The sequence below is a fragment of the Odocoileus virginianus genome, chromosome 6 (assembly GCF_023699985.2).
Source record: "Odocoileus virginianus isolate 20LAN1187 ecotype Illinois chromosome 6, Ovbor_1.2, whole genome shotgun sequence".
Classification (NCBI taxonomy): Eukaryota; Metazoa; Chordata; class Mammalia; order Artiodactyla; family Cervidae; genus Odocoileus; species Odocoileus virginianus.
The window spans coordinates 69776081-69802898 of NC_069679.1; the positions used below are offsets into that span (position 1 = coordinate 69776081).

The 26818-nt window shown below is 34.4% G+C and overlaps 1 protein-coding gene across 6 annotated transcripts in view; it reads left to right on the forward strand.

Moving 5' to 3' along the window:
- PCNX1 (pecanex 1) overlaps nt 1-26818 on the forward strand; it is a 172086-nt gene that overhangs the window by 71957 nt on the left and 73311 nt on the right. For 2 of the 6 annotated variants that reach the window (XM_070469566.1, XM_020902962.2), the window contains exons 7-11: nt 409-541; nt 6532-6716; nt 18588-18678; nt 23283-23340; nt 24639-24856. In XM_070469566.1, coding sequence (XP_070325667.1) covers nt 409-541; nt 6532-6716; nt 18588-18678; nt 23283-23340; nt 24639-24856 — 685 coding nt within the window. The remainder of the gene's footprint in view (nt 1-408; nt 542-6531; nt 6717-18587; nt 18679-23282; nt 23341-24638; nt 24857-26818) is intronic. The other 4 variants (XM_020902965.2, XM_020902964.2, XM_020902966.2 and 1 more) reach the window with 4 other exon arrangements.

Genomic DNA, 26818 nt, shown 5'->3' on the forward strand with positions numbered 1-26818 from the left:
GTCTCCATGAAAGGAAGAAACTAATGCCCCTTTCTCATTACTCAGAACTAACCAATATAATATATACGGTACTTTTAAGGCTGACTTAAAGGGCTAATGGAGGAATATGGGACTTTATAAATAAGACTTTTAGAAAAAGATTGAAAATAAACAGATCTTAAAATAGAAAATTGAGGCTGAAGAGAAGATGGTGAGGCCAGATAATTAGAAGCATTTTTAAAGAAACAATTGTCTATAGCAAAAGGTGTAGTCCCTAACTTCTCACCCTCAAAGTAAAGGGAACCTGACTAACTGAGCCAAAGGTTTTCGTAGGTTCACTGTTAATCTGTCGTATGGGGCGGACAGGCTCAGCTGCTATTTACATCTCCGACCTAGGCTTCTGTTTGACCCAAGTCTGTCTTGATGCAGCAGCACAGGCCAGCGAGGAGACGGTGTCATTTCGCCGTGAACGCAGCACATTTAGGCGCCAGGCAGTTCGGCGCCGGCACAATGCAGGGAGTAACCCTACCCCTCCTACATTGCTCATCGGATCACCCCTAAGGTATGGTATTTTAAAATTCCACCAAGCTTAGCATGCATTGTAACAGACCTCTAACCTGTTTTGTCAGTCTGAAGAAAGCATTTATTAAATAGTTTTGTTTTTCTTTTTCTTCCAGTTTCTCTATATCTTTAAGCTTCTTTAGACTTTCTCTGCATGTGACTGTGAGCTTATTGCACCATGCATGTCTTATGTTGCATTATTTAAACAAAATGATCAGATTGGTTTAGCCAATTTTAAATCACGAAAATTATTTTTAGGGCAGTTATATAAATGTAAATAAAGGCCTCAAGTTAGCTTTTTATTTTTTTCCTATTCCAAATTAGTAATTAATTCAATATCTTTCTCCAACACCTTAAACAGTGTTCAGCATGAGCGAATATGGACCTAGTGATGAACTTATTGAGGATATCAGCTTGATAAACCAGTTTGATGATTTTATTTCATTGAAATATGGTATATTTTATTTTGCATTGCTTGAAAGTTAATCACTAGGACTTAGTAAATGATGCAGAACTAGAATATTTAATTTTTGGTAGTGTATGGTCAGCTGGGGGCTTCTCTGGTGACTCAGACGGTAAAGAATCTGTCTGCCAGTACAGGAGATCTGGGCTTGATCCCTGGATCAGGAAAATCCCCTGGAGAAGGAAATGGCACCCCACTCCAGTACTCTTGTCTGGAGAATTCCATGGACAGAAGCCTGGCGGGCTACAATCCATGGGGTTGCAAAGAGTCGGACACAACCAAGTGACTTTCATGGTCAGTTGGTGATAACATATACACAATATATATGAATTTGTATGTACATATTTGTTGAATTTCTTGACCTCCATATGCTGAACAAAAGCATTTTTATTTTTACCACTGTTCCTAAGTAAGAAAGCTTCTTTATAATCTTGGGAGTAAATTTTTATTGAAATTCTTAAGCTTTTTTATCCTTAATTATGTCAGATATAATGACTCTGTGGCTTGAATTAGAGATATTTCTAAACAAAGATCTATTCAAAAGACTTGTGCTTTATTTTAATAATACAAATATGGATGAAAATTTGTGTTTCTTATTCATTAAACCATGTATATGTTATTATAGTGAAAGTGAAAGCCACTCAGTCCTGTCCAACTCTTTGCAACCCCATAGATTGTAGCCCGCCAGGCTCCTCTGTCCCTGGAATTCTCTAGGCAAGAATACTGGAATGGGTAGCTGTTCCTGTCTCCGGGGATGTTATTGCACCATACGCTTTTATTAATCTCTGCATCTAAAGGCTCCATTACCCAAGTTATTTTCCTATATTTTGAAATTCAAAAAGAAGACCATTTGATGAAATAACTGCTGTTGAATGCATGGTAGGTTTGAAGAGATAAATCTCTTCCCTTGTTAAAACCTGGTTCCTGAAAGTAGCAAAATCCTTATTTTTTAAATTACTGTTTTACTGTATATTTCCCTTGGTATTTAAGACGATTATTTTTCTGAGTTTTGCATTACAATCAGGAACTTTGTCTTTCATAGATCATGTTCCTGATTAATTCTGCAGTAATGCATCATTTACAATATGCAGTATGGCTTAGCTAAACCAGTATTTAAAATATAGAGATGAGAAGGCAGCCATTTAAAAGCAGCGTTTGGTCTGGAAATCTGTCCTGAGCGCCTTTGCTTTTAGTGGGTCCTCCCCTTCTGTTTCCTTTGCTCCCTGAAGTAACATTTCTTGCTAATGGACTTAGGGCGTGTAGTCCCACCTGCAGAAAGAATTCATTTCATTTTACGTTTTCTCTTTTGTGTTTTCTAACCTCTTTTTTTCCCCTTGAATAATACTTGCCATAAACGTATTCTTTGCTTACCTTCTCACTCCATGTTGATATTTCTTAATCCCTTTTTTTTTTAACCGTCTCTTTTTAGTCTTTATAAATCCTTTCATTCTTTGGATCTCACTCACTAAACAAATGTAGACAGTTTTGTTTTCTCTGCCTGGTGGAATATTAAAGAACTGTGCTAACTCCAGACAACCACATAGGATTTCTCCATTTTTTTTTTTTTTAAGCATTTTAAACACACCACCATTTAAATGAGGATATGGTTATGGTGTGAGCTGTTTATTTGTAAAGGGCTCACTTTATGATTTTTGGAAAGTAGTCTTCCAGTAGTCAGTCAGTGTGTAAATTGTGTTAGTTTAGTTCAGTCACTCAGTCATGTCTGACTCTTTGCGACCCCATGAACCTAAGGTTCCATGATATTTCTAGTGCAAAGATTATGTGTATCTTAAAGAGGCTGACTACATCATGAATAAAATAAGATAAAACTTAGCTGAGATGAATTAGGAGAAACGCCAATTTAATAAAAATCGTGTTTTTTTAATTGCAAAAATATTCAGGTAAAGTATAGTGATACTCTCAGTGTAAGTTATATAATAATGTCATCTTTAAATATAACATAGCATGGTTTTGAAAAACTTGTTTGTCAGAAAGAAATGGAATAGGTATGATAATAAATTATAATTATTCTGTAGATACCAGTAAAATACATTAATTTATTTTAAACTTTAATGAATAGTGTAAGTAATTGACAGTCTAAAAAGCAACTTCATAAAAAATATGTATCCAAGGATTGGGAGTGAATCATCCATTTCCTCACAAAGAGAATTTGCATGTATTTTTTATGCTAGTTAGAATATCCTATTTCAGAATTATTTTTAAGGGTTTTTTTTTTTTTTTTAACTTGAGTTAACCTTGTAGGCCCTTACTAGTTCTTCCCAGTTACTAGAGATGAAAACAGGTGAATATTTAAAGATTCTGTAATACTAATATTAAGAGTTAGTTCGTTTATCAACCTAGATGTGGTATCTTTTAGAACTCTAGTTAATAGACTGGAATGAAAGTAAACCATCAGTGCATTGGGGGAAAGGAAAAAAGCTTTACTATATAGTTAGATTTATTTTTAAAATAGAGTGAAAGACCTGTAATCAAATAAGGTCATAGTTATAACTGAGTCTGTAATTGGAAATTCATATCATTTTTGGTACTCAGGAATGAACCCACCAAATACTTATGTTTGTGTACTGTATTCAAGATACTGAGTACTCTCTGAAATCTGGAGATCCATAGCAGTAATGTAATCACACTCAGAGTTTGTATAGTTGGAAAGATACATACAAAGATAAAAAACAGCATACGGCAGAATGTGTTAAGTACTAAATAAGTGCTAAGATGAAGGAAAGACCAAGACCAATTATATTTTTTTTATCATTTAAATTAGGAAAGCTAGTTAATTTGTAGGATAACATGTCAGTGATGCTACTGATAGCTGATAGTTTAGAAACCTAAATTTCTATCTTTAGCCGCATTGTGAAATAGTTGCTATCTTTTCTGAAATTGGTGGTTTTGATATATAATTGGTATTACAGAAAAGATTAATTTTTTATCAGTTATTAGTTTTAAGGTGAAATACAACCCTCCAGGAATAGTTTTCCTGGCAATTTGTGCAAAAATAACAGGCTTTTTGGAATTCAAGGGACATAAACATTTTTTGTCTCGCTTTTGATGTTCAGAAACTTGACATTTATAACTGCATAGATTTTGGCTAATTTTCTTTGTTCTGGAGTTGATTTTCATACATTGCCTAGTACTTTGAAAACCTTTTATATATATGAATATGTTGAAAATGAGTGTATTCTCAACACACTCTAGAATATATCTGACTGCCATAGAGCACCTGTATTTATGATTTTAATTGAAAAAATGATGGAAAAATTTGCTGAGCATATATATATATATATATATATATGTTTATGTATGTGAGTGTATATATACACACACACATAAATTTTAATATTTTACCTTCTTAAAGGGTCATCATACTTGAGCTGAAAAATTTTTCCTTTGTGAAATTTGGTCATTTTGGTAAAGTTTAGATGGCTTCCAAGGACAGACTTACTGTTTATGTACGTAAGAAACAAACATTTTAGTATATTAGTTCCCAAGATCACCCCTTGATTTATTTCTGTTGTACAAAGATTCTACTCCGCAGACATTATTAGGGGAATACCTTTAAAGTTATGACTTAAAAAGTTAGTGCCAATGAGCATTGACAAGTCTTTGTAGACTTGATCCTTTTTGTTGTATACATCCCTGTGCTCTGCTTAGAGTATATAGTTTTTATTGGCTCTAAAAGAGGCCTGAAAACATGAACGTTTCAGGCAATGGTGATTAATAGAACTTTCTGTGGTGGTGGAAATAGTCTATAATCTGCACTATCCAGTATGGTAAACACTGACTACTAGCTTTGGCCTGCCCTGGTAGCTATGGTAGCCACTATCTGTGTTACATATCTCTTGAGCACTTGAAATATGGTTAGCATGATTGAGGAGTGAACATTTTAGTTACTTTAGTCACATATGGCTACTGTTTTAGACAGTATAGTTCCAGAGTGTGTTCTACTGCCATAACCACAGCTTTAAGCAATGTAGGCAGTATTTTTCTTTTTTATTTCATGATTACAGTTGACCCTTAAACAACATGGGCTTGAACTGCATGGGTTCAGTTACATGGGGGTATTTTCAATAATAAATAATACAGAATGACATGATCCGTCATTGGTTGAATCTTTGGATGAGGGGCACCATAAGCTATACATGGATTTTCGACTCTGCCGAGATTTGGTGCCCTGTCCCCCATGTTGTTTGAGGCTCAGTTGTACTTTAAATTTAGCTGTCTTCCCAGTCTATAGCAGATTAGTTTGTTGTCTTATAATCAGAGAAAGCACTCCTTTTAATTCAGAGGATTAGAGAGAAGTTGATATTCATGAAAATGATACTGCATAAGGCTGTTGTTAGTAGCATTCTTTTAATTCCTAAAAGGTCTAATAATTTTAATAACAGTGCAGAGTTGCATTGAACATCATGTAGAGGATGATGTATAATTATACTCAAAGTGTTCTCATTAGTTTCATCAGTTTAAATTTGAGTGTTATACTAAGAAAATTTAAGTTCTTAGTGTTTTAAAATAAATATGTAAAAATTAAAAATGAGTTAATATAATAGTTTCTTGGTTTTATCTACTTTTTAGATAATTAAAATTATCAAATTTTAAAATTTTATATAATTTTAATAATTTATAATCATGAAATACTAAATATTTTAAAATTTTTATAAAATTTTGAAAAGACTAATATTCTTGAACAATTACTGGCTTCTAAATTATTTTTAAGGTTTTCTAAAATGGTGGATTCTTATAATGAAACTTGACTATGAATTGGGAAAGATAAGATCAAAATTCACTAAGGGAACATAATTACTGTTAACTGACACCTATATATAAAGCCTGTGACCTTATTTTAGAAATATATAGGCTTTTCATAGAAAAAATATTTAATATATTTCTTGTGGCATCTCAGCAGTCATTTTTATTTCACTTGGTTGAATCAGTTTTTTTTTTTTTTTTGTAATTCTGGTTTTCTTCACTAGTTTGTGATGTTCTTTTGATTCAGAATTGTTATCTTGGTTGCATTTGATAAAGATTCTTTGGTTTTCAAGTGCCTAGAAATTTTGTTCTATTGTGAATTTCAGATGCCAGAATATTTGAAAGAACAATTCTAGAATAATTGTATCAGGGTTATAAATAAAAGCGCATATTGAACTTAAAAATAGGTATTATTTATGAGGGACCAGCTATAGCCTATATGTATTTAATGTACTTGTGACTCTTCTTTGTTGCTTTCTTTTTCCTTATACTAGAACTTTGTTGACTTGAGTTGGAAAGATGTTACAGATTGGTTGCTCTGCATATACATTGAATTTTTTTCTGTGTTCATCACCATGAATCAGATTTCGAAAAACCAGAAATTTCAAGCCAGCAGTATAATCTGCATATTTTACAAACTTTGTTGGCTCTTTCCTAGGTTACATTGAAACCTTTTTTAAAAAATTAGTTTTCTATATTGACTTCTAGCTATTGTTTTCTCTTTTCTTCCCTGTAATGTCTCCCCAATCCATGTTTTTTCCTAGCCTTCAAGATGGTCAGCAAGGCCAGCAGTCCACAGCCCAGGTCAGAGTCCAGTCCCGCCCCCCCTCCCAGGCTGCAGTGCTCAGTGCTAGTGCCTCCTTGCTGGTGAGAAATGGGAGTGTCCACTTAGAAGCATCACATGACAGTGCATCTGCTGTAGGCGGCAGCAGTTTGCACGATGAACTTGGTATGCAGGCCTTATGTAATCTTGGTGACATAAAACTTGAATATAGCAGATAATGGGTAACAATGATTACAGTTCTTTCCTGAGATAGCTTCATTTTGGAGCTATGCACAAGAGTACTTGTTACAGGATTTGCCCTGTGATTAAGGAAAATTTGACTTTTGCTGTTACCTTTTCTGTTTCTCTCAATTCATACTCTTCATTTTCTTCTGAGCATGTCTGATTAATAAGTAAAGTATCAATAAATGTTCACACTTTACTGTCCTCTTGTAATGATTTGGGCACTTTTGTTGTTTCTTGGTATTTGTACCATGTGGTGAAATGTTGAGTTTTTAAAAATTGTTTTGATTGAACCTTCATTTCTCTGAATTCTATGTTCAGGGAAGGCAAAACTACTTCCTAATGGCCTATTACTATATAATCTTTCTTTTAGGTATTCTGTATTTTACTTCAGTGTCTGTCATCTGAAGTAGGACTTAATGTAATTCTAAATGCAGTACCTTGGGAACATCATGACTCTATATTCAAATCAAAGAACTTTATAAAATTTTTTCTTTTTTCCTATTAATACATCTATAAATAGAAAATATATTATTAAACAGTTAAATCTCAGAGAGGTGGTAGAGTTTTAAGCCTCAGTAATGTGTTAGACAAACAGTATTTTATACTAGTTTGTTTTCTATTTCTCTCTCCAGTTCAGCTTTCTTGTGCTCAAAATGCAGATTAGTAGCAATTGAAGAAAATCTTGTTATTCAGAAATATACATTTCAAAGTATTTTATTTGCTTACTGTGATTTTGTTTCTCCATGTTATAACTGTCTTTTGTTTATAAAGAAGGTAATCTAGCTGATGCTTTGACTAGAAGGATATAATTGGTAGAGGGTACCCAAATTAGGTATAAGAAATTTCACATGCTGTTTATTGACTCTCTTTCTGTTTTGTAAAAACTGTTACAGAGAAAATTAGTAAGTATTAGATATGCATATTGATGAAAATCATCACCTTTAGCAAATTTTATAGAAAGATGAAAATGATATCTGTTTAGAACCTATCTGTTTAGAACACTAGAACCTATGGTGATTTCTAAATAAAATGAGAAGGAAATAAGACATTTTAATTTTAGAGTGCTTATGCTTTGGAGTTTGTAATTTGAAGAGGGCAGGAAGTCTGTTTGAGAGAGTAAGGTAGACTTCAGTTTAGTTACCTGCTTTGACTTAGTTGCAAATATATTGAGTAAATAGTATCTTTTTATTGACATTTCTCTTGGGTTAACTCAAAGTTCTATGTTTGGAGGCCTTGTTGATTTGTACCTGTACAATTACAGTTTCTATCACCACTGTCCATTGGTCATTTGGTAGTAGATTAACTAAGCTTAGATTCGGTTCATTATGGGTTTTTTAACTTTTGTCAAGTAAAGAATAAATTGAACTAGTAGGTGATTTTCCTCTGTAAAAATTCTTACTTTGCTCAAAACTTGCTAAGCAAGAAATCATATTCACAGATGATTGAGAATATGTACATATCAATTTAGCATCTACTGGTGAATATTCAGGACATTCACTTAAAATTTGGATTTTATCTTTTGTTTTAACTGCTTTCTGATAGTTCTTGGCTTCTCTTGTAGTTGAGTGTTGTCAAATTGAATGCCTCATAATAATTAGTACAAAATACACAGAAAGGGGACAGTGTATATCCATTCGTTTCATAGCATGTAAGGCTGACTAAGAAAAGATTCTAAAAATGAACTTGCAGCTGAAGTTGAAGGAACTGACAGAGATACTGATTTTTATAATGTATTCCACCAGAATATTTTTGTTGCATAGTTTAATCTTCAATGTGATTTTAATTAAAAGTAGTAGAATAATTTTATATGAGTGAATTGGGATACTATATACTCAAATATGTTAAAGTTAGCCATGTTGTTCCCTAAAAGTATGGAATACTTACAAAGAATTGCTCCCTTCCAAACTTAGCTTCAACTGAAAAATTTAAATGTATAATTTTTACGTTAAAATTTTTATATATACATAATATATTTATGTAACTCACACACATACTGAAACATACATATATACACTCTTATATATATTTATATATATGTTTGAGTACATATAAATGTTTGCATGTGTATTCATGTATATGTTGTAATTGTGTGTTTACTTTTTAAAGTGAGGTATATTTGCCTTTTTCAATTAAAGGAAACTTGCAGTCAGGCATTGTTTAATTCCAAGCCTAGGGAGTTTTCCTTAACTGTGTTTTTGACATTTTTACTCTGTGGTGTCATAATAATTGACAACATGCATTTCTTCTACTAAACCCTGAGAATCCTTATTTTTCTGTTGCATTTTAACTAGCATTTCAAGACTATCAGGTAGCACTGGATATGGGAGAAAAGTTCATCGAAGATGGCATTATATGGTTTATTAGTAACTTATTCAGCAGTGGAAAATAAATTTTCATCATCCATATTCAGCAGGCATAATTGTTCATCATAATTAATTTTTAAAACTGAATCTTAAGTGTATAATTTAGAACCTGGTCTGAATAATTTAATGGTTTCCTTTCTTATTTATAGACTGCATTTCTGTGCAAACTTTGTTTAATTATATGAATGATGGATAAGTTTTAAAGTTATAATCTTTGACAATTACCATCAAAGAGTTTCTCAAATCTTTCAATGTACCATATTGTCCTTTTTTTAAAAAACAACAACAACAATGCATCCTAAAGGTTAATTTTCTTTTTATGAGCCTTTTGTTGAATTTAACTTATTTGTGGTTGACTTCATACTAAAGTTTGAAACTGCAGTTTTACTAAATAAAACAAGCTTTTGCATATTACCCAGGTAAGTTACAGAAGAGACTCAGTTTTTATGTTAATCCTGGCTTCCACTTATAGCATAGGACTAATAAATTGATACAGTGATGAAACAGGTTTTTCTCATTCATAAACTCTTAATATATATAACATAGCATCTCAGAAGAATTGTTGTAGATAGGATCAGGTAAAATAGGAAAATTTGTGTCTTTTTTGTGTGTGTTTGAAATTAGTAGTGATGAGTATTGAAAAGTATATACAAAATTATTTTCATGTGAAAAATAAAAATGCTGTTCTAGGCAAGAAATGAGGACAGCAGAGTTACATGTTTACCAAGACATAAGTATATAGATATCATAGGTAGTGTTCCTCTGAATTTTTAAGACTTTCTTCATTTCCTTAATGTATTAGAGATTTAGAGAGTAATGAATTGATTTTTCTAAGGATTTCTTTTGTGTCATTACTGTACAACTATTTACAAAGAAGGTATTCTTGAGATATTTCTCTTTACTCCAGAACTTATTACTTTGAAATTGTGGTCAGCTCTAGAAAAAGACTTTTCTCGAAAAAGAAAAAAACAGTAAAAATCCTTCATTTTCTCTGGAAGGCAAAAGTGTTAAGAATTTAAGGGGATACATTCTGTTTATACTTCTTGGTATAAGAATGGGAATAGTATGTCCTAATACAAGTTACTGGAAAATAAAATGAAGATGATTAAGTCATCTGTAATCTTATCTCTCAACTTAGTGACTAAACAGCAATAGTCCTATCACTCAAAGAGAGTCACTGTTAACATTTTATATTTTTTTCCTTTCTTTTTCAATACATACATGTACATGCTTTTCTAACAAAGAACTGAGATGATGTATGATTTTTATGAAACTGTATGAGTTTTGCTTTTTTATTTTAGCACATTGAAACATTTATTCATGCTATTGTTTTTTAACTTATTTTTAAGTGACTACCTAATATTTTAATCACTGGAAACTACATGAAAGGTAGTATAGAATAGTGGACTCTAGAGTCGAACTTCTTGGCTTCAAATTCAAGCTCTGCCACTTTTAGCTGTAGCTGTGTGATCTTGGGCAAGTTATTTTCTCTCCCTGTGCCTCAGTTTACTCATGTATCAAAAAGGGGGTAGTAATATACTTCATAGGTTTTTGGTGAGGATTATAGCTGTTAAAATATGCAAAGCAATTAGAACAGTGCCTACTAATAAGTTAATTACATAAATAATCATTGCTATTATTAACATTATTTATTACAGTAGTTGACTAACCCCACTGTTAGTCTTCAGGGTGATTCCTGATATTTTCTATTGTAATAAACCCTCTGGTGAATATCCTTCGCACAGACTTTTCTCTGCAGCCATGATTATTTCCTTAAGATAAATACAGTGAGATGGAATCATCTATCAAGGGGAAAAAACATTATTGAGACTTTGATGTATACTCTTAATTGCTTTATCAAAAGCTTTTACTAGTTTACTCTTTATCTGCAGGGTTTGAAAATGTCTTTTTTATCCCAAGTATTAAAAATAAACCTAGATAAATTTTATTTCATCTACCCTAATCCTCATTTTCTGGAAGTGCTCAGAAGTTTATCATTGTTACTGTGAAAAGACTGGCATATTATTTTTAAAAGTTCCAGATGCATGAACTATTCTAGAAACTGGTTGAGATAGCTGATTTGTCTCTTACCAGTCTGTGTTGTAAAGAATTCACTGAAACACTAGATTAACTGCTTTCTAACATTAAGATTCTATATTGAAGTTGATTAATATGTGTTACATCAGTTAGAGTGTATGTAGAGTCTTTAATTGAAAGACCTGTCCTCCCCTATCAAGTGACTGAAATTAGAGAGAAGTTTACATTTCTCTCATAACAGTCTGTTGGGACCTGTCCCTAGAGATGGGTTGGTTCTTTTTATCTTCCACATACAACTTTCCTGCCTGGTCCATAATGACTCCTCCAATTGTTGACATTTCCCCCCAAACAGGAGGGCGGTGAGGAGGGATGCTAAAATAAAATGTCAAGGATAGCTAGACTTTATCTTTCAGATTGTGACTTGGGAAATGTGCCTGTCACTTCTTCTAGCTGGAGGAGAGGCTGGGAGAGGTCTCTGAGTGCACAGACATAGTGGTGGTGGTGCTCAGTTGCTCAGTTGTGTCTGACTCTTGCAACTCCATAGACCCCGCCAGGCTCTGTCCATGAGATCAGGCAAGAATACTGGAGCAGTTTGCCATGCCTTCCACCAGACATTCTTCTTGACCCAGGGATCGAATCCGTGTCTCCTGCATTGGCAGGTGGAATCTTCGCCACTGTGCCACCTGGGAAGCCCACACAGACATAGACTCAGCTGAAATTCAGTGAGGGCAAAGTCCTGTTTTTAGAAGGGGTGAGGACTAGATGAATACTCTTTGCCATGAAACAAAAGAAAAAAAGATAGTGCTAATCAGGTCTGACTCTTAGATCTCATGAATTGTAGCCTGCCAGGCTCCACAGTGAGACAAAAAGCACATCAAATCAATAAGATATAAAGATCCATGACCTATTAGGAAAGTTGAACGTTACAAGTGGCTTGCAATTATTGGCAAACAGTTCAGCTTTGCTCATAATTTTTAAAATTGAAAATTAAAAATAGGATTAAGATATTTTTCATACTGAACGTATAGTGATGTTTTTTGTTGGAAGGATCTGAAGATGTAGACAACTAAAAGATTGAACATTTTTGGAGGACAGTTTAGAACAGTAGACCAAAAATGCCTATATATTTTAATCTACAGGTTTCGCAAACATGCAGATGTATATGTACATGGATATTTATCATAGCATTGCTTGTACTTTTGAGAAACTTGAAACAGTCTAAATGTTTGTTACTAGAGAACCCCTCCTGTATTATTCTATTCATGAACATAGCTATAATATTCAGAACTTGATGTGTATGTGTTATCGACATGAAAAGTTAAGCTATTTAGTAAGCAAATGTAGATAAAAATTGTTCAGAAGAACACAGAATCTGCTCTTGGCAATGGCTTTTTCTAGGGGGTGAGAACTTTCTTCATTTTATATACTGCTTTCAATCTTTTGATGTGTCATATTTTTCAAATGAAACTCCAAAACAAAGCAACAAATGTCACTCACTGTCTAAAACCTTGATTAGTTACTTGTGGGAATTTCACTGACTACATGCTGTCTCATGCTTATCTATCGACTTTGTCTTTTACTTGGTCCATCTTTTTTTTTTCTTCTTTGATTTTAAATCAACTTTATTGACATAAAATTTAGGCATGATAAATTGTATCCCTTCAACATGTACAATTTGTGAGTTTTAACATATGTGCACACCTGTAAAATCAAGATAGAGAACGTTTTCACCATCTTCAAGAGATTGTGTCCCCGTTGCTATCCCTGCCTCCTGGGCTCCTTGCCACAGGCATCCACTCTGTGCTTTGTATCATTGTTTCCCCTCTCCTAGAAGTTCGTATAAATGTATTCATGTCTTATGTGGTCTTTTGTGTTTAGTTTTGCACTTAGCATGATGCTTTAGAGATTCATTGTATTGTCGCACGTGTTAGCAGTTTGTTGCTTGTTGATGAATATTCCTGCTGTGAGCTTCCTATATACTGTGTATTCATTCATCTGTCACTGGACAAGTTTATGTTGTATCCAGGTATTGGCTGTTGTGGATAAAGTGTCTAAAATGTTTTCAGAAGTAATTGTATATTCCCACTGGCATGTATGAGAATTTCAGTTGTTCCCATCCTTGCTGACATTTGTTATTGTTGGCTTTTTAAGTGTTAGTCCTAATGGGTGTGTAATGGTATCTTATTGTGGTTTAAATCTGTGTGTCTCTTATGACTAAGGGTGATGAGGATCCTTTGATGGGTTTATTAGTTATGCATATATCTTCTTCTGTGAAGTGTGTCCAAATCTTTTCCTCACTTTCAAAATTGAGCTGTTTGTCTTATTATTGACATGTAACAGTTCTTCTGATATTTTAGATACCACTAAGTCATCAGATGGAAGTTACAAATATCTTCTCCCCAGTCTGTGACTTTTTTCATTTTATCTGAATCACTTGTAATGTCATCAGTGTCATTGTTATAGATTATTTTATCAAACTAAGGAGGACTTGTCCCTTCAAAAGAAATGTGAGATGATGAAATTATATCAGAATATGAACTTGTATATTCACTTCAGGACAGTTCACCTGATCTGGGGATTCCGCATAATGAATTACAGCACTACTTAACACAGTGTTTTGTTAAATCAGAGCTAGAGAACAGTGACCATGTCAGTAAAATATACCAGTATATAAATCTCTTTCACTGTTACCAAGCAGTAGTTATCTGTCTTTGCTTATGTGTGGGGGTTGTGCGTGTGCATGCACGTCCAGTCACTCAAAAGCTGTCTTCTAAACTAAGTTCTTTTTTCTTTAAAATAGCTTCTTTTTCCTTCCCTTTTTCTTATTCTTCTCCTGCTTTAAAAACCTAGCACAGTGTTGCACATTCTAGGAAGAAGGACTGGTTCTCCGTATTAAAACTTTAAATTATGAGTAGCATAGTGACTTGATTTCCATTTAGAACAAGCGTTAAAGAGCTTTTATAAGACTAAGGCTTTTGGTCTAGGACAGAGATTAGCAAACTATGGCCTAGAGGCTAAAATCTAGCTTGATGCTTGTTTCTGTAAATAAAGTAAATGAATATGTTATATGTTTTCTGTGGCTGCTTTCACACTACAGTGGCAGACTGGAACTGTTGCACCAGTGACCATCTGGCCCACAGAGCCTAAAATATTTACTCTGTGGCCCCTTACAGAAAAATTTCACTGACCTCTTGTCTAGGGAGAAATAGGTCCATGAACTTGTAGGCAGCAGTAAAATGGGTCATTTCTGTCCAGGGGAAAACTCGTGTTTCCTCAGAGACTCCACTGAGGCACCACTCATGATGATAAGGGAGAAGGCTATCCAAGAAATCGGAACTTGTCAAGACCTCTCTTAAAAGCGTAATATGTTCATTGAAATAGCATTGTGAGCACAATACTCATCACCATCAGAAAAAGACACTTTTTATAGTGTACTCAAGTGAGTCGTATAGATTTATGTATTCCCCCCATTGCCTTATTTTTCCTTGTGAGAGTCCTATTTTATTATATTTAGGTACAGAAATTCAAAAACAGATCTCTAGTTTTCTTGCCATATCTTTTTTTTAATTGCAAGATATTTGCGTTACAACATTGTGCAGGTTTCTGCCATACATCAAGATGAATCAGCCACAGATACACATATGTCCTCTGCCTCTCGAACCTCCCATCTCCCACCCCACCCCACGCCTCTGTGTCCCCCATTGCCTCCTAAAGGCACTTTGTAAAACCCTCTCCTTTCTGTCTGTCTCTGTTTGTTCTTGTAGCCAGCCCCTCCGTGCCCCGAGAGTAATGCTGGAGAAGTGAGACAGTATATCAGGGTTAGGCTTGGAGAACCCAGAATGAGTGGGAATGGGGAGGTGATCTACAGAGGGAAATTATCCAAGAAATGTAAGAGACCTTCTTTGTTGTTGGTACTGGGAGGATTTGAAAAGCCCTACGGATGCTTTGCCCTTCTAGTAGCCACCTCTTTCTAAGATAAATGAGAGTGACATGAAGAAAGCAGTAAGGGTTTCTCGTGATCTTTATCCACTGAACTTTGTATATGTGGTGAGTATTTTTATTGATAGGACTAATTAGAGAATCTCATTAATATCTTTGTCTTTTACCTGTGTTTTTCCAGTGTTTATTTTAAATCTGTTTGCTGTGTCATTTGTGGCTTCAGGGAAGTGCTTCAAGGGTCCTTGTCCTTTAAATCAGTATTCAGTTTTACCTACCTTCTTGTTCATCACTTATTTATTGACCTGTGGTTACTTGAAATTCTCCTACCTAAAAAAAAACAAAACAAAAAAAAACAGAGTTTTGTGTAATTAAATTGAATTTTTGTAGATAATCACAGTCATTACTGAATATTTGAGACATAAATACCAGGTACCTTAACTTTTCTTTATCTTAGAGATACTGGATCATGACCAAGCTCATTATTCGGAATTTCAGACTCCAGTCTTGTGAGAAATTGCTTTTCTTTTAATATCATCAGATAGCCAAACTATCAGATATAATTAATTATGACCTAGGAGTTGAATTAGGATGAGATAACTTAGTGTATAATCATAATATTTGTGAAGAGGACTTATTTCATTAATGTTCTACTTTCTTCCTAATTTATGTTCATTAGAAATAATATTTAAATAGGATAATAGGATTATTAATAGGTTCATGTTTACTTGTTAAGAAAGGTTAACTGTGATTATAGTCTTAATCTCAAATGAGATATATATAAAATTGTTATGTTTGCTAAGAAGATTTGTGCAAAGTTAAGAGATTCTTAATTTATATAAACCAATAGAAAAATGTACTTATTTCTATTTTGGTTGTTTTCAAAGATGTTTTTAGTAAATTATTAATATATTGAAATGTTATAAGTTTTTCACATAAACCCTAAGCTAAACATTTTTTAATGTAGTATTTTTTTTTTCTGAGTTATCTTATGAATAACATTTGTTGCTTCTGAAGTGCTATCAGTTTCCAGGCCCAGAGATTAAAGAGGGATGTAGAATCTGTTCTTTTGGTGGAGTTAAGTTGGAAATACACCAGGAAGCCTTAATACAAAGTTTAGTTCTGACATATACCATGTATGTTTTTATGAACCTGAACATGTTTGTAGTTAGTAGGTAGACAGAAGCGTCTTTAAAAAAAAAAAAAAAACCGTTGAAGACATGCATGTTTGTTGAAATTAAAGCTGCCCTTTTCTTAGACATGTTTTATGCCTTGTTTAAATTTTTTAATTTTATTACTTGTTAGTCACTAGTTTGTATGTATTCAGAGTTGTAGATTTATATAATAATAAAATGGCACATTTTTTCCAGCTTTCTATCTAAAATACTTTTGAGGAGGAATCTTTTATTTTTATTTAAAATACACTTATTTCTATATGTTTCATACTAGACATTTACAAATAAAGAACAACATAGTTGCATTAATGACTTAATCATCACTTACTATTTCACTTGAAATTACAAACAGTAATATTCTAGTTAACTTCAGGTGCATACAAATATTATTTTTAATAGCCCAGGAATAGGACTTACATTACTAAAAATCCCATGGAATGCTTAAATGCTTAGAATATACTCCAATAATTTAAATTGTATTGAATATAGAACTAACTTACTTGGAAAATATACACAAATTATGTGATATAAACACAAATATTTATACATTCCATTCTTACTGGGTTTCACCCTCCCAGCTCTGTTAATGTGTGATTTAATCATTTAATATGATTTTATAATTCTTCTACACTTACATGCAATCTGTGGTTTTGATCAGGTGTTTCTTTTATTCTGCTAATGTAAGTTAATTGTAGCACAGCTAGTCTCTGATTATCCATGCTAAGTGAGGAAATAGTACAGAATAAAAAATTACAATTTAGAAAAATCTCAGTCAAGGCAGTTAACTTTTTTGTTTACTAGCAACGTCTGCAAACACCACCACACACCCCCCCAATCACTTTGAAAAAATGTTATCCTTTCATTTTAATTTCTTATTCTGGTTTCTGTTAGAAGTGCTAAGAATGAATAACTCATTCTAAGGTAGAAAGTGAAGTTTTGGATAACCTACATGCTGAATAATCCTCCTTTGAAATACAACAAATGAGTTAAGGATTTCATAGAGTTTTTTTCCTAATTTATCTCAGGAGTATTCTGACCCCCCTCCCAAAAAACAGCTATTACAGAAAAGACCATATTATAAAATATTTTCATATTCTATGACCTATAAATACTCAAATAATCCTATTTAATTAAGTAGTTTTTCTGATTCTACTCATTTTTGAATCAAGTAATTGTTGAAATGTTCTGCAAACCCTTGGTTATATTATTAGTATATTAGAGGGAATTTTATTGCCATTTTTCAAGGATTTCACTTAAATAAAAATTCTTATTGTATCCTGTTCTTATTGTAATCATGGAAGACAAATCTTTTAGCCTTGCCATCAAGTTGAAATTGCCGTTGAGATTTCTCATGTTTATAACCTCAATAATCCTAGCTAGTAAAACAAAAACTTCATAAATATTCAAAAGGCAGCCTGGACCAGGTCCAAACAGCCTCAGTTATATACTGCATTGTCCTACTAGATATTTGTATTTTTTATTTATGTTCCCTACCCACCATTTGATATGGCTATCATAGACCTTCAAAGTATAGAATGAATTTTAGTATTTAGATTTATAAAATTCCATTATCAGAAGTCATTTTATCTTATATAGTTCATCTGTGTAAGAGTTATTTTTTTTTTAACCTATGTTCTTCTGTAACCAATAAAGTTTCTAAATCTTTTAGAGTTTTGTAGATAGTTGGCCACACCAAATTGTGTTCCTAAATTTCTTCATAGAGTTCTTGTAGAATCATACAACTAGTAATGTTCATTAAATACTATAGTTTAATTATCACCAACACTATTATACATCATTCATTGAACTTCCTTAGATCCATTTTGACACTTACCATTTCTTCTTAAAAGTAACACAAAACCAAAAAACTCTGAAGGTAATCACACAAATTTGTTGTCTTGCGGTTTGAACTGTATTAAAACTTACAAGCAGCCCTTCCAAATGGCCATTTACCACTTGTAAGTAGTGGTCAGATGACCTTAAAACAACATTAAATTTGTATATATTGTAACTTGAATTGAAAATATTCTGGGAGGAGAAAAGAGAAGACTACTGTTGTAAAGCTGACTAAATCACTTTTAATAGCTGATTATGTATGTTGACATTTTGTCCACTGTTTAGCATTCCCTTTTGATTTATGTCATACTGAATTACATGTAGATCATTGTTTTTTAAATATTTTGAAAAAGGAGTTAACAGTTTATTTTCTTAAACTCTTAACAAGTTTAAAATTAGTGTTTCATGAAGGAAAATTTCTGAGTATTCTAATGGCTTTTTTAAAAAAATGATTTATTTGCTAGGTAAGTTCTCTTCTACGCTTTATGAGACTGGTGGCTGTGATATGTCACTTGTGAATTTTGAACCAGCAGCAAGAAGAGCGTCCAATATCTGGTATGTGTGAAGTTGTATTAGGGGAGTTTATGTTCTTGCATAAGTTTGCCATTTTTAAAGTTTGTAAACCTTGAGATAGAAGAGTTATTTGTTTATATTGGCTTAAATAAATTCTCATTATGCATTGGTTGCCAAAAAGTAGAACTTTTTACTGTGGAAAAAAAGAAAGCCATTATTAAAAGCTATTACGTGTTTTTTGTTTGCTATTATGTTTTTAAAAATGAAGTAAAAATTTCCTGTAGATCTTACTGTGGGATAGTGGTTTCCCACAATTTGAAATTTAACTCTCTATATAATGCAAGATGGAAAAAACTTATTAGAAAAACATTTACACAACTATGTTCAAACCCATCAATTCTCTTTTTTGGTGTAATTTCAGATTTTTATTTCTGTGTGAGGATTTAAGTCAAGTGTCTTTTTAAATGATCATCTTTCATTTTGTTTTAAATTGTGCTTACCAGTTACAAGGAGGAGGAATTTCTTAAAATATAAGTCATGTGTTGCATTTAATTTCTTTTCTCTCCTTCCCTCAGGAAGAAATTAATGTAAGATAACAGAAGTTTGGAGGAAAGCAAATAAGAAATAGAAATCTTGATCATATAACACAGTTATAATTTAGAAAGTGTTAAAATTTTTCTGAAACTTTTACTGATCTGTTCAAATTGCTGTATTGAAATTCATTGTTGGTTGGTTAGCTCACTTTTTTTTTTCCCACAAGGGTCATTTGATTTTTATTTTAGGAGTCCTGTTTAATAATGGGACACTTATTTAAATGTTCCATATCTAAGGACAGTTCACTTGGTTTTTTCAGTTTTGGGCTATTTAAAGCAATAAGATCTTGTGGTTACTTAGCATGCTAAAAACACTGAACATTGAAAAAACTGTACTCTTTAAGCTCTTTTAGTACTGTTTCAGAGTTTACCCCCTCAGATTGAATTGGAGTGTTTAGATGATTTTGTAACTGTGGAAGCAATAGGAGGATGGAGCAATGAGAACAGTTATGTTTAACATAATTCAAGATAAGAACCATTCCTTACACCATAACGTGTTAAGGTCTCAAGTTTTGAAATATAAACTTGAGTGAACTGTGGGAACTGAGTTGTCATGTTCTAGACTATCATATAGATTAAATTTATTGTGGCTCCTGGCAATATGTTAATTGCTTTCTTAAACAATTTTCACAAGAACCTTAAGATCAGTTCAGTCGCTCAGTCGTGTCCGACTCTTTGCAGCCCCATGGACTTCTGCATACCAGGTTTCCCTGTCCATCACCAACTCCCAGAGTTTACTCAAACTCATGTCCATTGACTTGGTGATGCCATCTAATTATCTCATCTTCTGTCGTCCCCTTCTCCCGCCTTCAATCTTTCCTGGCATCAGGGTCTTTTCAAATGAGTCAGCTCTTCATATCAGGTGGCCAAAGTATTGGAGTTTCAGCTTCAGCATCAGTCCTTCCAATGAATATTCAGGACTGATCTCGTTTAGGATGGACTGATTGGATCTCCTTGCAGTCCAAGGGACTCTCAAGAGTCTTCTCCAACACCACAGTTCAAAAGCATCAATTCTTTAGCGCTCAGCTTTCTTTATAGTCCAATTCTCACATACATACATGACTACTGGGAAAACTATAGTTTTGACTAGATGGACCTTTGTTGGCAAAGAAATATCTCTGCTTTTTAATATGCTATCTAGGATGGTCATAACTTTTCTTCCAAGGAATAAGCATCTTTTAATTTCATGGCTGCAGTCACCATCTGCAGTGATTTTGGAGCCCCCAAAAATAAAGTCTGTCACTGTTTCCATTGTTTCCCCATCTATTTGCCACGAAGTGATGGGACCAGATGCCATGATCTTAGTTTTTTGAATGTTGAGTTTTAAGCCAACATTTTCACTCTCCTCTTTGACTTTAATCAAGAGACTCTTTAGTTCTTCTTCACTTTTTGCTATGAAGATGGTGTCATCTGCATATCTGAGGTTATTGATATTTCTCCAAGCAATCTTGATTCCAGTCCAGCACTTTTCATGATGTACTGTGCATATAAGTTGAATAAGCAAGGTGACAATATGCAGCCTTGATATACTCCTTTCCTGATTTGGAACCAATCTGTTGTTCCATGTTCAGTTCTAACTGTTGCTTCTTGACCTGCATACAGATATCTCAGGAGGCAGGTAAAGTGGTCTGGTATTCCCACCTCTTGAAGAATTTTCCACAGTTTGTTGTGATCCACAGTCAAAGACTTTGATGTAGTCAATAAAGCAGAAATAGATGTTTTCCTGGAACTCTTGCTTTTTCAGTGATCCAGTGGATGTTGGCAATTTGATCTCTGGTTCCTCTGCCTTTTCTGAATCCAGTTTGAACATTTGGAAGTTCATGGTTCAAGTACGGTTGAAGCCTGGCTTGGAGAATTTTGAGCATTACTTTGCTAGCGTGTGAGATGACTGCAATTGTGCAGTAGTTTGAGCATTCTTTCGCATTGCCTTTCTTTGGGATTGGAATGAAAACTGACCTTTTCCAGTTCTGTGGCCACTGCTGAGTTTTCCAAATTTGCTGGCATATTGAGTGCAGTATGTTCACAGCATCATTTAGGATTTGAGATAGCTGTACTGGAATTCCATCACCTCCACTAGCTTCGTTCGTAGTGATGCTTCCTAAGGGCCACTTGACTTCACATTCCAGGATGTCTGGCTCTAGGTGAGTGATCACCCCATTTGTGACTATCTGGGTCATGAAGATCTTTTTTGTATAGTTCTTCTGTGTGTTCTTGCCTCCTCTTCTTAATATTTTCTGCTTCTGTTAGGGCCATACCATTTCTGTCCTTTATTGTACCCATCTGTGCATGAAATGTTCCCTTGGTATCTCTAATTTTCTTGAAAAGATCTCTAGACTTTCCCATTCTGTTGTTTTCCTCTATTTCTTTGCACTGATCACTGAGGAAGCCTTTCTTATCTCTCCTTGCTGTTCTTTGGAACTCTGTATTCAAAGGGTATATCTTTCCTTTTTTCTTTTGTCTTTAGCTTCTCTTCTATTCACAGTTATTTGTAAGGCCTCCTGAGACAACCACTTTGCCTTTTTACACTGCTTTTCCTTGGGGATGGTTTTGATCCCTGCCTCCTGTACAATGTCAGGAAGCTCTGTCTATAGTTCTTCAGGCACTCTGTCTATCAGATCTAATCCCTTGAATCTGTTTGTCACTTCCAGTGTATCATCGTAAGAGATTTGATTTAGGTCATACCTGAATGGTCTAGTGGTTTTCCTAACTTTCTTCAATTTAAGTCTGAATGTGGCAATAAGGAATTCATGATCTGAGCCACAGTCAGCTCCTGGTCTTGTTTTTGCTGACTTAATGAGCTTCTCTGTCTTTGGCTGCAAAGAATATAATCAATCTGATTTTGGTTTTGACCATCTGGTGATGTCCACGTGTAGAGTCTTCTCTTGTGTTGTTGGAAGTGTGTGTTTGCTATGACCAGTGCGTTCTCTTGGGAAAACTCTATTAGCCTTTGCCCTGCTTCATTCTGTACTCCAAAGGCCAAGTTTACCTGTTACCCCAGGTGTTTCTTGACTTTTTACTTTTGCACTCCAGTCCCCTATGATGAAAAGGACATTTTTTTGGGGTGTTAGTTCTAGAAGGTCTTGTAGGTCTTCATAGAACTGTTCAACTTCAGCTTCTTCAGCGTTACTGGTTGGGGCATAGACTTCGATTACTGTGATATCAAATGGTTTACCTTGGAAACAAACAGAGATCATTCTGTCATTTTTGAGATTGCATTCAAGTACTGCATTTTGGACTCTCTTGTTGACTATGGTGGCTACTGCATTTCTTCTAAGGGATTTGCCCACAGTAGTAGATATAATGGTCATCTAAGTTAAATACACCTGTTCCAGTCCATTTTGGTTTGCTGATTCCTAAAATGTCGCTGTTCAGTCTTGCCATCTCCTGTTTGACCACTTCCAATTTACTCTGACTCATGGACCTAACATTCCAGGTTCCTAAGCAACATTGCTCTTTATAACATTGGACTTTGCTTTCATCCCCAGTCACACCAGAACTGGGTGTTGTTTTTGCTTTGGCTCTGTCGCTTCGTTCTTTCTGGAGTTATTTCTCCACTGATCTCCAGCATATTGGGGACCTACCGACCTGGGGAGTTCATCTTTCAGTGTCCTATCTTTTTGACTTTTCATACTGTTCATGGGGTTCTCAAGGCAAGAATACTGAAGTGCTTTGCCATTCCCTTCTCCACTAGGCCATGTTTTGTCAGAGCTCTCAGAACCATGACCCTCGCCTAACTCAGTGAAACTATGAGGTGTGCTGTGTAGGGCCACCTAACCTTGTGCAGAAGTACTCTTATCCTGAGGAAACTGAGGTGTTAAAAGATTACATAACTGTCCAAGATCTCATTCAGTTGTGGAGGAGGTTTGAATATAGATACTCTGACCCACAGGCTATGTGCCTAATCACAACCCTAGGAAAATTTGACTTTGTATTTTGAAGTTTACATGGAAAAGTAAAGGCAGTGTAAATATCATATAGTTGTTAATGCATTTATTTTTCTTTCTGCTACTCAATAAGCTGTTTATTCCCTGAAGTATTTTTATTTTATTTTAGTGACACGGATTCTCATGTATCCAGTTCTACCTCAGTTCGATTTTATCCACATGATGTGGTAGGTTTTCCTTTATTTTTATAAAATGATATATTTTCAGATTAGTTATATAAAGCAGAAAGATGATGAGGTTATATAATATTGATTTTGTTTAAAGCTATGGCAAAATCACCTTTTTTGTTCCATAATGGATCTCTTCTCTTAAGTCCTTTGTTAAGAAATAAATATAAAACACCATAAAGTTGTATTAGCTATATATGAATGAGTAATTATGCTTCTGAGGGTTTGTAAAGGTCTTATTTACTCACTGATGTCATAATCTAGGTGTGCCATTTTAAAACTTTACTTTGAATATTATGGTTTTGGTACATAGCTAACTGATTTGGTACTTACCTAACTGTTGGTTAACTATTAGTTATTTTTAAATCAGTGTGTATGTCTGTGTATGTGTGTCTTTGAGGGGAAAGCTTAGTGACGTTATTGCTGTATTGAAAAAACATACAAGATACAGTGGGTATATTTTTAAAAGATAACAAAGATAGCACTGCCTTTGTGTGATATATATCAAGATGTATATATTGAGGTTAGAAAAATAAAGTAGATGAAATCCTCTTAAGTAATATATAAGAGATATTTAGATAAATTTAGTGCCAAAGGGATTAATTATAATCTGTTTGCTCAAGTCCCTTGTGTTAAATGGCACAGTAGTATTTTCTACCATTAAATGGTATGAGAGCCTTGAGATAGCACAATTCTGGCTAGTGCTATGCTAGATGTAGTCAACTTTTGATTCTTTCAGAGGAAGGAGAAACTGGTGAACAGGTGAATGGATGAGTTGAAGCTGAAAGAAAATGTGGTAATATCCTATAGAGCCTCAGCTGAACAGTCTGGCAAAACAAAAATAAATGCGTATGGGAGGGATTTGAAAACAGCAGTAACGATGCTAAGAGAGTGTAGGAAGAATTGAGAGTTGAAGGCATTGAATCCAGTGCAGAGGAGCTTACATTTAACATAGTAGTGAGCTTCACAGCTTAATGAGCGAAGAGAAGGGACAGGGAGGGGGACATCACTAATCATTAGGTCATGGAATGTATCCACCAGCTGTACAGCCATAAAATGCTAAAATTTCAAATACTTGCTAATAAAATCTTTCCAAAAGCCCTATGAGTTGATTTGCTTTGTTGTAGTTTTCTTCCTTTGTCACTTTCTGTAGTTTCTAGTGATCATAAAGTATCCACAAGAGTGGACTAGTACAGAGAATTAAGGTGGTTTTGGTAATCTGCAGTGTGACTGGGTAGCCCTGGAATCATGACTTGATTAAAGATATTTTAAGCGTTTCAGTGCTGATTTTCTTTTAGCTTTCTCTTCCACAGATCCGACTGAACAGACTATTGACCATCGACACAGATTTATTGGAGCAACAAGACATTGACCTAAGCCCTGATTTGGCAGCTACTTATGGTCCAACAGAAGAAGCTGCTCACAAAGTTAAACACTATTATCGCTTTTGGATCCTGCCTCAGCTGTGGATTGGCATTAACTTTGACAGACTCACACTTTTGGCCCTGTTTGATAGGTGAGAATGTACATTTTACTTTTAAATTGAAGCATATCAAATTACCCATTGAGTATTTGACTTGGTTTCCATGTTGGAAAGTATTTTCTATTTTAGAAATCATTTTTATCATTAAGAATCATGCAACTGTATTTAAAAGCCAGAGAATATGAGGTGTTAATGGCCATAAGGTTATACATGTTACATTAACTCTTATTATAAAAGGTATAAGAGGAAGTTTCTTTCCCTACTTCTTGTCACTAGTCTTAATAGTAAATAGCAGTAGTTAGTTATGAACTTGGTGGCCAAATGCTGCTTCTAGTTGATGGGGAGTAAAAAAGATTGGACTTACTCTTCCACCTGAAACAATGAAAAACAGATAAAATGCATGAACCAGTGGTTTTCAAGACACTGGAAATAAGACAGGAAAAGACAGTGATTCCTGAGAGATAGGAAGCAAGTTATGTGAGCCCTGCAATTGCCCAGCTCACCGCCTAAAGAGAGTTCCTAGGTTGTGATCCTGAACTAGAGTCCAGCAGACTTCCTGAGTTGAGGAGATGGAGCTAAGAGTCCAGGGAGACTAGAGCAGCTTGAGCCTGTGGGACAGAACATCAGAGAGAGGATCACTGCTCCGAGGGAACCTCAGAGATGTGTAGTGGATCCCCTCACTATTTAACAGAGTATTGGTAAGAGAATGTGTGAGGAGACTAGACCAGGGGAGAGAATCATGTGAAAGAAATAGAGGCACAGTGCCTGGCACACAGGGCTGGGAGTGGTGCCTGTCCTCACCCTCTGGGCTGAAGAAACTCAATTCATATTTTATGGTGTGTACTCAGGAAAGTCCTGCCTTAGAAGTGGGGAGTAATTAGCCCTAGTATGAGCACTGTTCCAGACCCACCTAGCAAGTTGTAAAAAGTAAAAGCAAGACTTGAAAGGATCCAACTGTTTCCAAGTAGCATAGCAAAGTTCAAGAATATGGAAATTCAGAAATGCTCACCACATAAAAAGTTGAGGTTGACAAGGTCTGGCATCCAGAGAGTACCAAGCATACAAAGAAATGACAAAACGTGATATATAATGAGGGAAATAATGAGTCAGTCAGAACCAGCCTTTACCTGTCATTGATACTAGAATTAGCAAAGACATTAAAAGTTATAACTATACTTTGCATGTTAATAAAAGTTAAGTAGAGACATGGAAGATGCAAAAAGAAAAAAAAAAAAGACCCAAATTGAACTTGCAGATGAAAACTAAAATGTCTGAGGTGAAAAATACAGTGGATGAGATTAATGGTAGATTAGACATTACTGAAGAAAATATTAATGAAGTTGAAAGCATGGCAGTAGAAACTATTGAAAGTGAAACAAAAGAAAAAAGAAGAATTCTCTTCCCTCCCTCCCCTCAACAAAAAGAACGTACAAAATGAAAGCATGCTCTGGGAGAGAGGGAGGGAGAAAAAGTTTTGAGGAAGTTAATGGTGGAAAACTTTACAAATTCGATGAAAACTATTGAAGAATCTCCTTGAACCTCAAGTACAAGAAACATGAAAAAAACTATAGCAAGGCACATAGTTGTTCAAAACCAATAATAAAATTTTTAAAACTTCAAGAGGATAAAGATACAGTTTGTATAGAGGAACAAGGACAAGACATCAGATTTATTGTTGGACAAAATCCAAATAAGATAATGGAGCAGCATTTTTAAAGTATTGAAGGGAGAAAAAGCTCAACCTGGAACTAGGCAAAGTGGTTGTCTCAGGAGGTCTTACAAATAGCTGTGAATAGAAGAGAAGGAAAAGGCAAAGGAGAAAAGGAAAGATATTCCCATTTGAATGCAGAGTTCTAAAGAATAGCAAGGAGAGATGAGAAAGCCTTCCTCAATGATCAGTGCAAAGAAATAGAGGAAAACAATAGAATGGGAAAGTCTAGAGATCTCTTCAAGAAAATTAGAGATACCAAGGGAACATTTCATGCACAGATGGGT